Source organism: Bombus bifarius, unplaced genomic scaffold (assembly GCF_011952205.1).
Source record: "Bombus bifarius isolate JDL3187 unplaced genomic scaffold, Bbif_JDL3187 scf7180000007966, whole genome shotgun sequence".
In the NCBI taxonomy this organism is placed as follows: Eukaryota; Metazoa; Arthropoda; class Insecta; order Hymenoptera; family Apidae; genus Bombus; species Bombus bifarius.
In genome coordinates, this window is record NW_022884352.1 from 4,118,172 (window position 1) to 4,131,928 (window position 13,757).

Consider the following 13,757-nt stretch of genomic DNA (forward strand, 5'->3'; position numbering starts at 1 on the left):
GTTGCAATCATATTTCAAATATATATTATACGAACACGATAACAAATTAATATAGTATCGTAGATGTAAATAGCAACGATACGACGAGTTTGATTCGAGTCTTGTTGAAGCAAAAATGATAGATAGTTGCGATGACAGTTTGTTACGAAATTTATTTCATCGAATAAAAAACACTTTCAATGTTGCAAGAAAGACTTTCATCGAATGTTGAACTATAATTTAATATTCTCAGACCTGTGGAATTCCTTAACGATAAAAGGACACAATTGGATCGAAATGAATGGAAAAGCGCGATAGGATTATATAAATATGTATTTCCGATATTTTTTATTTACAAGATGATTTTATTTTATTTTATTGCTCCTATCATTTCGTGTAGGAAGACCATTTTTTATGGACATTTTATTGTTACATAATAACATAGTAGATACTAATATAGTTATTACCTAAGAGTAGGAATATTTAACATGTGATATATTAATTATATTAAAGCCAAGTACCAAAAAGATTTATCACAATTGTACGTTAAAATTGCTTAAAATTGTAAAAATTACAGGTGCACATCAGCCTTGAAACATGTTCTTGCGAAATATTAATTAGTCGTTACTCGTAATTGAAAGACAAGAGTATCTAATAGCAGATAATTAATGAATATGATATTAAAAGACCTATCTATAAATGGAAACATAAATATATTACCTATTTCTTAAATACGATGATATTATTATAACGGTAATTATTTTTTGATAAGTCCGCGTACTTCGTAAACATTTCTACCATGAACTTTTTTAAACATTAAAAAAATCATTATAATTATATGTTATTTATCACAATGTGCATACGTATGTGTTTCAAACACGTTATACCTCTCAGATCGAAAAAAAGGTACAAAATAAAAATTAGAAATTTTTTATCGTTCACGAATTAGTAAAAATAGTAATGCTTACAAATATTTGTAGATTATGTTCTAAAAAATATGACATTTTTTCTTAAGATAGAATACTTTCTCCTCGTATAAACGTTATCACGTTTCGCTTTAAAGAGTATGGAATTAATTATTTTCCTTATTTAGGATACAATTTTTCTAATGTCATTGTAAATGTTTCTTCTAAAAGATAGTCTTGAATAATAGGAAAATTAATTTATCCGTCTATAAATCATTATCTTGTGCATTTGCAAATTATATTCTAAACAATGAGATCGACTATTCGTTACGATACAATGTTTCGCATCCATAAATACGATAAAAACAGAAGTAAATACATTTTTAATATATTAATATCAGAAATAAATTATACAAACTAACATTAATTTATCGGTGTAATAAAAGATTCGTGACATACTGGTAAACAATGTAACAGTACAGATAATGCAGTAAAGATGAATAGGAAGTAATATTAAAGTATGTCTCGAGCAAACAAGATTCAACATAGAATAATTAATATCTTCACTCGGTAAAAAGCTAAATTACTTTGTTAAACCTTGTAACATTGATAACACAAGAAATACCTTAGTCTCTAAATAAATTCTTAAACGCATTAAAAGGTTACAAAATATATGCATATCTCTTGTAAATTTTCATTTTAGCTCTGCTTGGAGTATGTTGTTCATATTCACTATAGTTTTGTATATGTATAACCGTATCACTCATAATCTCAAAACATCGAAAGTAATGAAATTCGTATAAAATTGATCGGTTGGAATAAAATAACGTAAAATTGTTTACGATTTTCGATCGACTTTTTAATTATTAACGCCAACCGCATACTGAAACAAAGCAAAGTCATTTCCCGGTTTTCCAACAATCTAAACAGCAGATTGTTAATTAAGTAAAACTGTACCAATACTAGTGTAGATATAAACTTAACAAACATCTTTTAAAGCTATATTAATGACGCATCCTGGAACTTTATATTTACATAACTTTAATATAAATTAAGAGAACTGTTAACGTATAGTTTTATTAAAACTACCAAGGCCGCCACATAGGATCAGCTTCGTCAACGCGTTCCACGTCAATTTCTTCGTCATCCTCGACTTTGACTTCCGTTTTAACTCTCTTCGCCACTCGTTCTTCCGTGAAGTCTTTCGCGTGAGAACGGCATCTCGTATTCAATTTTTTCTTATTTTCCAAGGTCACCGTGGTGTCGCATTCAGGTGAAATATTCAAGACGATTTTTTCGTGTATTACTCCACGACACGGCATTGCGTTTTGATTGGAAGACGTTACCTGGACGTTCTCCCTAGCGGAATTTGTAATCAAAGGTGCCAGTATATCAGCAGTGAGATCCAGACTTGCCAAAGTTTGGGTTAACATGCTCGTTTTCAGCTGTCGCAAACATTAAAAGCAACATGATAAATTAGTTTAGAAAACTGCAAGTGCAGCAAAGAGTACAAGTGATTTTCGATTTTTCGTCTACAAAATTGACGAAATTATGAAAGAATGTGGCAAGATATTTTTCTCGAACAAAATATACGAGATCAACGACGAAGAATGAAATGCGATCTATTGGATTGGCAATTAAGTGATTGCTTAGTTGCCAATTCAATACAAACGAACGAGATGTATTTTTAAAATATAATTGAAAATAATTTCAACTTTAGAAAATTAAATTGATAACACATCTTTTTATGTTCCTGTTGATACGGTTGAACGGAACTGTATATACGTCTGTGATACTTAGATGGTGTAAGATTTTCGACATCGGAAAAGTAGAATATATCTACGAAATTTGACGCGAAAAAGAAGCGAAATAAACGTGTTACAGCCGACACGATTTTTCGGAATAATCTTAATCACAGGGAAATTACATAGAGTGACAAGTTACAAAGCTGGCCGATCGTGCAATTTCATCTGACCGGCAGGCAAAGTAACACGCACACGTGGAAAAAAACTGAAACAGGACACGCGATGGTGTCAATCTCGGTGAGAAGAACGATGAATTATCCGGTGATGTTCACGGGTCTGGCCACTTTCGCCTTATTGTCTTCCGATCATCGATGATGAGATAATTACCGTCGAATTCGTTTGCCGGCTCTTTTGAAGGCCAGCTGCGAGGTGTCTCGCTAACCTTTCCGCGCCTTCACCTGGAACCGCAGAGAGAAATCTGTACGCCTCAGCTGCGCAATGCCCGAAACCGGACAGCCATCGACTTTCGGCCGATGCCTCTTCGTTCTTCGTAATCGTGCCCGACAATCCAGAAGATCGCGAGCCCTGTAGCCTTTGTAAATGGCGCACCGTCAGCTCCAGAATGTCCGCTTTCTCCAACTTGCTGATGTCCTCCCCCTCCGTCTGCAATCAATAAATCCTTTCAGGTTCCGTTTGAGCCGTATACCGGCCGAGCTAAGCTCATGAACGTTCTTTTGATTATGAAGAAATACGATACAGTGGATACAGTCCACTTAGTGGGACGAAATTTTAATTAGCGTCTGGTTAAATGAACTTTAAGATCGTCTTTGGAGGTAATTCGCCGATTAACGATATTAATAAATTGACAAGTTAAGAGTTCACATATAATAGGATAATATAGGTGTAATATCCTTCTCGTTTCGATATTCTACAATTTCATTCGACCGGATAAAAATCAAGGGAATATCGCAACACGAATATCGAATATTATAGGATCGTCCAGTTGAATCGCGAATTGTGTTTTTCTGCTCGCCTTTCGCTATAATTTACCGATTAATTTTAATTTTTGGCGTTAATTTTTGGTAAATTGACAAGTTAAGAGTTCACATATAATAGGATAATATAGGTGTAATATCCTTCTCGTTTCGATATTCTACAATTTCATTCGACTGGATAAAAATCAAGGGAATGTCGCAACACGAATATCGAATATTATAGGATTGTCCAGTTGAATCGCGAATTGTGTTTTTCTGCTCGCCTTTCGCTATAATTTACCGATTAATTTTAATTTTTGGCGTTAATTTTTGGTAAATTGACAAGTTAAGAGTTCACATATAATAGGATAATATAGGTGTAATATGCTTCTCGTTTCGATATTCTACAATTTCATTCGACCGGATAAAAATCAAGGGAATATCGCAACACGAATATCGAATATTATAGGATCGTCCAGTTGAATCGCGAATTGTGTTTTTCGGCTCGCCTTTCGCTATAATTTACCGATCAATGGCGTTAATTTTTGGCAAATTGACAAGTTAAGAGTCGATAAGTTAATACTTTTTATTTTACCGCTGTGCAAATTTATTCGACTTTTGCCAAGTTGGGTAATATAGAAGTAGGTGCAATACAGTGAAACTGCGTTTATTGGAACGAAATTTTAATTGACATCCGATTAAACAAACTTCACGATCGTTTTCGGTAATAATTTATCAATTAATATTATAATATACGATATTCAATGGACCAGTCTGCAGAATTTCATCTGGCTTTCTCTGCGCAATTACGAAACTGATTAAATTAAAGAAACGATCAGTTTCACAGTATCCGAAATAGAAATCGTTTCGAGTATATTCAATGAAACAGTCGATGCTCGGAATAAATCTCGATCGGAGCAATAAACATTTGAAAGTTAGTACGAGATTTCAGGTATCCGTAAGATATTATTATGCAGGTAACAGGAAGAATTTTGCTCGAAATTTATTAGCGATATGTGAAGTGAATTAAGAAGGCAGAGGAAACGGTACCGTGAACACGGTGAATGAAAATCGAAGCAGCAATTTTTGCTTTCTCATTTATTATCCGATATACCTGTTCTTTCCATGATGAATCTTCCATTTGGCGTTCCAACCATCATCATCCATCATCGTCCAAAGAAGATTACCAAAAGTGCTGATATTATTACAGAGGAGATCCTTAAACGTTCCGATTGTGGGACCACGTTGATTTCGAAGAACGAACGCTTTATATCAACAGTATCTCGTGGAAGCTAAACGAAGCGATTATCTTCCAAGAGATTTAACGACAACGTTTACGATCGACAAGAAAGTTCCCACGAGGTAGATTTTAAATCGTCGAATAACCTTCTCACCGATGAATAATTTTCCATAGGGAAAGATAAAAACGGGACAGAGTTTTATTCGAAGAGTAAACAAAAACGTAGCGAGAAAAGAAATTGTTCGTTCGATTCAATTATACGCGATAATTTGACCAAATGCTTGTTTCTCTTCCTTCCACTGTCATTCGATACGCATCGGGAACTTGAAAGAATTTTCATTCAACTCTACCCCGCTTTGTTTAGTGGTATTTTCTAAATTATTCTAGTTCCACGGCCTTTTCCCAGACTTTTGCCGCTCCAAAGAGTCTTTGATAGACTAGCGAAGATATAATCGATTAACAGAAACGGCCAGCTATCTCACGATCGAATGTAAAAAGCCACGTGTATTTGTTTAACGCGATCATTCCGACAGAAGAACCGAGACGAATTTGAATTTCAATGGCGTAACGTAGGCGTCTGAGCGTGGAGAGTTCACGCTTCGTGATTCGAACGTGGAACGATGAAGGAATCTGATTGCCCTGATTGCGATATCATCTTTGAATAATATCAAGTACGACAAACCGATAAGCTTCTGAACTTTCGTGTCAGCGATGCAAATGAAATTGTAACCGGCTCGTGTTAATCGACAAATAAACTTTGGAAATACGTTCGGAATAAATCAGATCTTGGTGATCGTATGTTCAAGAAAGAGCTCTAAATACGCGAAGAGGTTCTGTGAAGTGAATTTACTCGGAAAGTAAGAGGAAAACTGTGAGAAATTCTTTTTGAAAATGCTGCCATTATATATACGTATACGGCGAATTAAGCGATTTCTTCTGGAGCTAAATGATTAATATTAAGATTAGAAAAACACAAAGGCTTGCGAAGCAGAAGTATGCGATTGTTTTATAAAAAGAAGTTTCGCAAAAAGTCCCCTTCTTTAAAGAATATCGTATAATGGTAAAGATGGGAACCCGTGTGAAAGTTACTGGATGCTTGTACAGATGGCGGAAGACTACGACAGAAGCTACACTGCCGCTGCATTTGAAATTATTTACCCTAGGTAGACAATCTTAATTCATTCGACAAATTTCCATATTTATATTTCTATAATTTACGAGCGTCTTCTTTCATGTTCAACTTCCATATTTCTTTACGCGAATTTCGATTTATTTTTCTTTTCTTTTTCCCTCGAAGCTTGATATTCCTCCTCTATGCCACGGTTTATTTAATTCTATCTATTTATTTAATTCTTCTCCGATTTCCAATGGTTTCAAATTATCAGCCTTACGGCCGTACATAATTTTCGCTGAACGAAACGCCACTACTCTTGAACGTTCACATCGCTTCGTTATAAAAGGGCCATAATAGCCTTGCAATTAACTATTTTTCAACTAAAATGAAAAATGCTAAAATTAATTGGACGAAAGTTTTATAAGGTACTCGTGAATTGAAAAAGTAACTGTCTCGCATAGAAACTGCGTGGATGTATCCCCAGCGTATAATTAGCTATCATTAAATCGCTAAACCTTGGCGTGATCTCGATATTTGCTATTCCATGGGCGATTCTGTCGGAACCGGCGTAAAATGCCGAGTAATTTTCATCCGCGATAAAAATGCAATCAACTTGGCAAATGTAGAGGAACGTTGCGTTTTCGTACGATTCTGATAACAGCTTGATACGTTTACAAAATTGCAATCTGTAGGTTTGCGCGGGTTTTTAAGCAAACTTGTTGCACCGGTATTACCACTTCGTAAAATGACGTTTTATTTTTCTATAAATTTACCAGAGCAGTTCTAACGTCGCGTCGATTCCACACGAAAATCGGATAAACCGAAGCGAAGAGGACTGTCGGTGTATCTTAGACGAAATTGTCGTGCGCCAACTGTCATAAGAACGTAAAATTTGTAGCTGTTCATTTCAGAGAGACGGATCGTCGGCATCTGAAAAGCAAATTTTTCAGGGAATCGATTTGAAGTGGAGAGAAGAAAGAGAAATATAGCGGAAAAAATTCTTTTCTTCCGTTTGTAAGACTTTGTAATGAAATATTGTTCGCGTATATATCATTTACTATTAGAGGAGGATTAGAGCAATTTTTAAATCGCAACATTCTCCTTCGCGCGTGTGCGTAACACGACGATGAAAGGTAAATTTCTCCAGAACGTTTGAAAGTAGAGCTTGAAATAGCGAACTATTGGAAATTCGACCACTTTACGACGAAATGAACACTTCTCTTCTTCTGTAATTTATATAATAATTTTCACCTATCGAGAATCTAATAAAATATCGTTTATCGTTTATAATTAAGATACTTTCTTCGCATCCTTCTTATCGATGGGAAACAAATTCTTACTTAGCTCTCGTTTATTCGTTTACTCGTCAAAATACGAATTCGCAGAAAACTCCACGCTCTACATACGACAGATTTCCTCTGACCATCTTAAAAAGGGGACAACAAACTGAAGAATCTCTATTGAATTCAGCAATTTCACGGCAATATATAGAGACAAAGAGAGACAGAGAGAGAGAGAGGGAGAGAGAGCATCACTCTATGACTATTCATAGGAAAGAAAAAAAAAAGGTGATTAATCATTTCACACGACGCTTATCTAGGAAACAGGTTAATACAATGGCATCTCTCCATCTTCATCGACGATAGTCAGCTCTGCGAGTTCCGCTATCTGCTAGAAGACATCGCAATTACGCCACGTATTAAATGTAATGAACACAGTCGAAGCGTTAACTACTGGTTTCATAATTACGGGTAAGTCGCGTGTTTACTTGACACCGCGAGGCGAACGAGCGAGCGAGCGAGCAAGCGAGCGAGCAGTTCCCACGGTCTAGGAATATTTAAGCACCAAATCGATTGCACGCGTAGTTGCGGCTTGAGAATGCATTTCCTGCTGCGAGCGACTCGTGAAATTACAGAGGGGAAACGTGGTATCGCGAGCACGGCCAGTAAGTCGAGCAAGAAACCGTGGCTTCCTTCCAAAGGTTTCTCCCGCTACGATGATGAGGAAAAAAGCATAGCACGTGCTCGTTGGACCAATGTACTGCGTCCAGAGCCGATCAAATGCCTGTCCAATGGTTTTACTGATATTTACATCGCACTTCTGCCATTGCTTCTGGAAATCACCAGGCTTTTTCGCGATATCGTGCGATGTTCGCGTAAACGACGTTCATAGGTTGTGAGTTATTTTAGAAGGAAGATTTTTAGCCAAAGTAAGAAGTCAATGGAATTCATAGACTTTTTGCAAAATCGTAGAAACTTGTTGATTGCAATCGCGTACGAGTTTACGTGAGTTTCTCCTGAAGATAATATTTTTTTTTTTTTTTTTTTTTTGAGAAAACTCGAATCATGCTGTTGATGAAATTTTATAGATTATCATTCAGTAAATACTTATGATAGGTTTTCTTACGCGATATCGACGATTTGATAGTAAAACAGATGAAATTTTGCTAGTTACAAATTATACGATCATTTGTTAATGGAGGTTTTGTTATCGTTGTGTGATGTGTTGTTAAAAAGAGTTCGGATAAGAGAAATACCAGTCTTTAAAGTTCCAGTATTTTGTGAAAAATGGGAGAGTTCTTCTTAGAAGCTGTGGCAGAATTGTTTATAACGAAACAGTTTTTCAATTGACTATTTCTATGTAAATTTCATTCGTAAATACGGTAATAAAATAAAAGTAAATATAAGAAAATCATAGATACGTACCTCTAAAGTATCTATCATAAGGTTTTTCAACTCATCGAGGCATTTGTTTATTCGTGCACGTCGTTTTCTTTCCAACAGAGGTTTCGTTATCTGATTTAAATAAAAGAACAATATTAATGAATAACTTTAACAGCGAAGAAAGTTTAGATAGCCATTTTTAAAGCATTTTTGAGGCAAGCGTGTGAAAGGCACTATAATATAACATCAAATAAATTATTAAACTTCTTTTACGAATAAAATCTCTAATTGTTCTACGAAGTAGAAGACGTGGAAAGCTTGGTCGTGGTATTAGAGCGGCGTAAAACAAAAATTGTTCTCGCCCTTCCATTTTTATTTATCTTACTCACTTTTTTGTATCGATAGGTCTTGGAAACCGGATGAGGGCATTCGTATGACATCATTGCACGAGCTGCTCTATCTCTTCAGACTTGACAAACACAAGTACTTCGCACCTGATTGGCAAAGAAATTTATGTATCTTGAAATATAAATATTTAATGAACGCGTAGCAAATAATGAAAGTCCAAGAAACAAACATAATCTTAGCGATACTTATACTTTTCAACTTTCCTTAAATGCCAAGTTCTAGATATCTTATTTTTCCAATTAATAAAAACTTGAACGTTTTCAGGGCAAAATTAATATTGCCTTTTATCGAAATAGAGATAACAATTACAACAATTTTGTCGTCGCAACACGTTGATTATAAATAACAGATTTATAATACTAATATCGATAAATGTTTTCTAATAAAATTGACAATTTAGTGATCGAAAGTTGCCACTCTGTCTCACAGTAACTATCCTTATTTTCAAGTTCAAACATAGCAATCAAAATTCTCTAAATCCTATTTAAAAAAAGAAGAAAAAGAAAAACAGAATAAAAGCAAACATGAGAAAATGACAAAATATTTCAGTACACATAATAATCACTCGGAGCGAATAATATTGACACTTTCCTTCTTATCTTCGACAAGACAACTGGCTTACCTTTTATTTACAATACACTTGCAATATCACAAATCCAGCGAAGCAAGAAACGTCATCGACAACAGCGGTACACGCCCAAGTCTAATTAAACTGTTTGAACCATCGAAGCCTTGTCGATATTTTGCACTCACGTGAACGTCAGAAACGCGACACTGAATCGCGATAAATAGAGAGTGAAATTCACTGACACTAGAAGCGAACGCACCGCGTGCAGTCTCTAGAGAAACTGACTCTCCTCTGCCATTCAAGCAGCCGCTACCCTCACCAACTTGGAACCCTCTGCAGAAGCTACTTCTCAGCCAGAAGGTCGCTCTAAATGCTTTGATTGTGTTGCACCTACACCTTGAAGCACGATGGGCGTCCCGACGCTCTTGGAACTTGTTTGGATCTCGATTCGATCATCGCCGTGGATGTTGCGCGCTTTTAACCAAGCATTGCGCAGAAGAAAGAGACTGTAGATCAGTTAGGGTTATTTCGATCCGTGAACCAATTAGGAAAATTGTCATTACGTGTGTAGCGGCACATGAGTCAACTAAAGATTCGAATCGGGAGAGACCTTCATTGTTGTGCCTTGGAATACCAACGTTGGTTCGAAGGTAAACAAACTCCGGGCAAAACATTATCGTCGTTGTTTGTAATCTTCGACTGGATTTAAATTTGAACTTTTTGTAATACCACCGATCGATACAAATAAACAAACATACTGTCTAGGACAATGATTACAGCGAGTCATACAATGGAATAGCGAGCGTATAGTTGAAGAGTGGCATTGAGCGAGCGTCTCTGTACTTGCACTTCAAGCGATTTTAATCTAAATAACTGACAATTACCAATTCCTCGCTCGTCTGTTTAATAAACAAACGAACACGAATAAGAAATCACCTCATATAGTTGACAGAAGATCGACGAAAGTTTTCTTCGACGAGTCTAATTATTCGCAAGCTCTCGATCTTTTAGGGGAGACACGCGCTTTACTGTGTTTTAAGTAAAACAATACAGGAGATTATGTTGCAGGAATTACCTTTATCGTATAGCAAAATCTGGGCCGTAGAATACTCGCAGATAAAATAGTTTGCGCCTAAGAGGAACATCGAGAAAGGAAATTGTGCTATTTCTAGTGTAATTAATAACTAGTTAGGGTAACGAATCTTCATCAACGCTATAATTATAATTATTTCCTTGAGTTGCGAGATCGTGAAGGAAATGAAAATTACAATTTCTTTGGAACGCGCGTCTATTAATAAAGAAATGTTAAATATAGAAAAGGTTAGCTGATGAGGCAGGAAAGTAAGGATGAACTAACGTAATCGCTAAAGTGAACGAGATTAACGTTGCATCGGCTGTAAGAGAAAAGTAAACTCAATGAGTAGAACAGATTAAATTATCGATATCTAAATGATCAGGATCAAGCGTATAGAGATGGATTTTATTTAACAAGAGAAAGATATCTTAGCCGAAACAACGCCATTAATGTTAATGAACAGCCGAAAGCTGGCATCCCTACATGGGCTAATAAGAAATGTTCAACACATTGTAAGCTGCAGTTAAAGCTACTTAACGTGTCCACAGATCGTTTCGAACACGTCTCGCACACTTTCATTAAATGAAAATGAGACACCTTTTTATATTCTCTGTGTTTGTGAAACTTTATTTTATTTAGCAATTACTGCAAAATAAACTGCTGCCGAATGTAATCAACGTGCTGTGAATCGTTCTTTAAGGATTCCTCTTTAAGATTCGCATTGCGATTCCGAATACGAGCGTAACACAATTTTTGTCATTAATTAACGCCTTCCAGACTACTTCGATACATACATAAGAGATGCATAAAGTGAGTGAGAAAATATATAATAATTCACAATGTCTCAGCTGCTTCATATAAATTTTTACGAGTGACATAACGTTCCAGTTTTTCTTTCATCGTGATTCCGCCGTTTTTAAGTTGTTGACATTTCGTGACATTCGAACGAGGTTGTTACGAGCAAGTTAATTATGTAACGTGTAAATGGTAATTGTATTACGACGTTTAAGATAGATAGAAGAATGCTTGAAAGTGGTTTTGTAAACAAATCGACATTGCTATAGGAAACCTCAGTTATTCGTTGAAATTTCATAAGAGAAGAGAAGAGAAGAGGTAAAACGAAGAATCGATATAAACAGCTGTGATACTTGGACGGAACTCGTAAAAAACCTGCGTGAAGTTTCTCAGAAGCATGGTTGGTTTATCGAATTTTTATAGATTTTAGAGCCGGCCTCTCGAAGGTTTGATAAAGCACCAGACGAATCCCCCATTAACATTATCTCTTGTCAACTCGGCCAAATATCTGTAGCCACGTGAATTACGCAGATGTAGCTGTCCACTCGTTGCTTTCGACACGGAACGTTCGAGCGATTCGCCCTAAACGAGAGAGTGGAAGGAAGATAAAGTTTGTTCGCGCGTTGACGACTTGTCAGAATTTTATGGAAATGCCAGCTTTTCGAAATGTTTGATTTTTTTTTTGGCAATCCACTTTGATAATCGCTTTAATAAGTGATTAATAATACGATATATTTATCAGACTAGTGAGTTTCTTTTAGTAACCTTTTTTTTTTTCTTTAATAATTTTCCTAATTTTGTTTCCGTTAAAAGCCGAGTATCAGAAATACGTACGTATTTTTATTTGCTTTTTTAACAGATACGAACACGTTTTCATATAATTTTTTTAGATTTGGATTTTTATAAAAAGAACAGTTCGTTGATTATATAAGACTGCTTCAAGTGAAATTAAATTTGGAATAGCAGGCTTTTTATCGGCCAAGCATAATTTGACGATTTCTTGCACTTGATAATCGCCTGGATAAATCCTTCTTTTCCCCTTTTTCTCGCGGCTAGTTCGTTAAGAAAAGGCCGGTTAATTAAAGCACGAATTGGAAATGTAAATAAACAGGTGCGCTAATATCGAAACGATCTGAAAGAATAAGTTAAAAGGGCCTTTTCTTTTTAAACGCTGCCCCTTTCCCCACATCTTAGATTATACTTGAAAAAAGGTAATCAATGTAAATATCGGCACATTCGCTTCACGAAATCATTTTCGTTCGTTGCATTATGCATGCGAATAAGTATTCACGAACGAGAAAGGTTTCGTGTCAACGAAAGTAATTTAAGACGAACGGATTCGTCGTTATAGGGGTGAAAGCACCGCAATTAGCATTTGCAACAATTTCCAGGGTTTAACGAGTCGAATGGAAAGAAATGTGAACACGGATGTTATTGAAAAGCCGACGAAAGACGATGGAAATGTATGTTGGTAAAGATACGATTTTATACGAGATATTTCTTCCATATGTTTTGCTTTTTAAATGTACTAATTAATTTTTAAAGAAAAATATTCAGGTGTATGTTGTAAAGAACGGGAAACGTTCTTTTGGTAGATATTTAACGATGTATTTAACGAATAATACGACGATATTTCAATCAAAAAATTTGTTCAATAGAATTGTTACAATTTCTTCGTTTATCGAAATAAGAAAATTGTCTAGACGTTATACATGAACCTTCCTATAGTCTACAGCCTTCCTTAAATGTTGCAAATTCATGTTCGATTTCCAGGTAGTTGTCGCGACACATTTTATTCAAATTTTTTAATCTAAACCATCTTAACATTAAACGACAAAATATACAGAATTCTCAATGTATAATCTCTTTTCTCAACAATGTAAACGCCAGTTCTACCTTATCATTTCTTACGATATTGAACGTTAATTACTTGTATGGATAATAAAACAAAGGATAGAGTCGATCAGGTTAGCACGTGAGATCTGTAAGTGTCGATAGATTTCGCTAAAGCGATATTTTATACGCGTCAAATTAACGCGTAACAGTTTCGTCAGATTTCCTATCAATCGAAACAACAGGGCCGATCTTCTGGCTGCTCTCACAGTTCTCGTGTGACTTTCCGACGTACATGGCGGAATACCAGGAAGGAAAACAATAATTAATGATGTCACCGGGGCATCAAAAGCCCCGTGCGGTATCGTGGGCGCAGTTATCGCGAGCGTTTATCGTTTGTGCCACCACGCAGACCGTTATCACCGAGCGGAAAGTACGGGCTCGCGGTCGAAGCGTGC

The 13,757-nt window shown here is 35.9% G+C and overlaps 1 protein-coding gene across 1 annotated transcript; it reads right to left on the bottom strand.

Annotated features, from left to right (window-relative positions):
• Positions 1 to 901: 901 nt before the first annotated feature.
• On the bottom strand, positions 902 to 10,182 carry LOC117206817 (enhancer of split mgamma protein-like). The gene is made up of 5 exons (XM_033446490.1): positions 9,651 to 10,182; positions 9,010 to 9,114; positions 8,663 to 8,752; positions 3,017 to 3,292; positions 902 to 2,329 (listed from the first exon to the last, which is right to left on the bottom strand). Exons 2-5 carry the CDS (start codon positions 9,061 to 9,063, stop codon positions 1,970 to 1,972), a joined length of 780 nt encoding a protein of 259 aa, XP_033302381.1. The 5' UTR covers positions 9,064 to 9,114; positions 9,651 to 10,182; the 3' UTR covers positions 902 to 1,969.
• Positions 10,183 to 13,757: the final 3,575 nt, after the last annotated feature.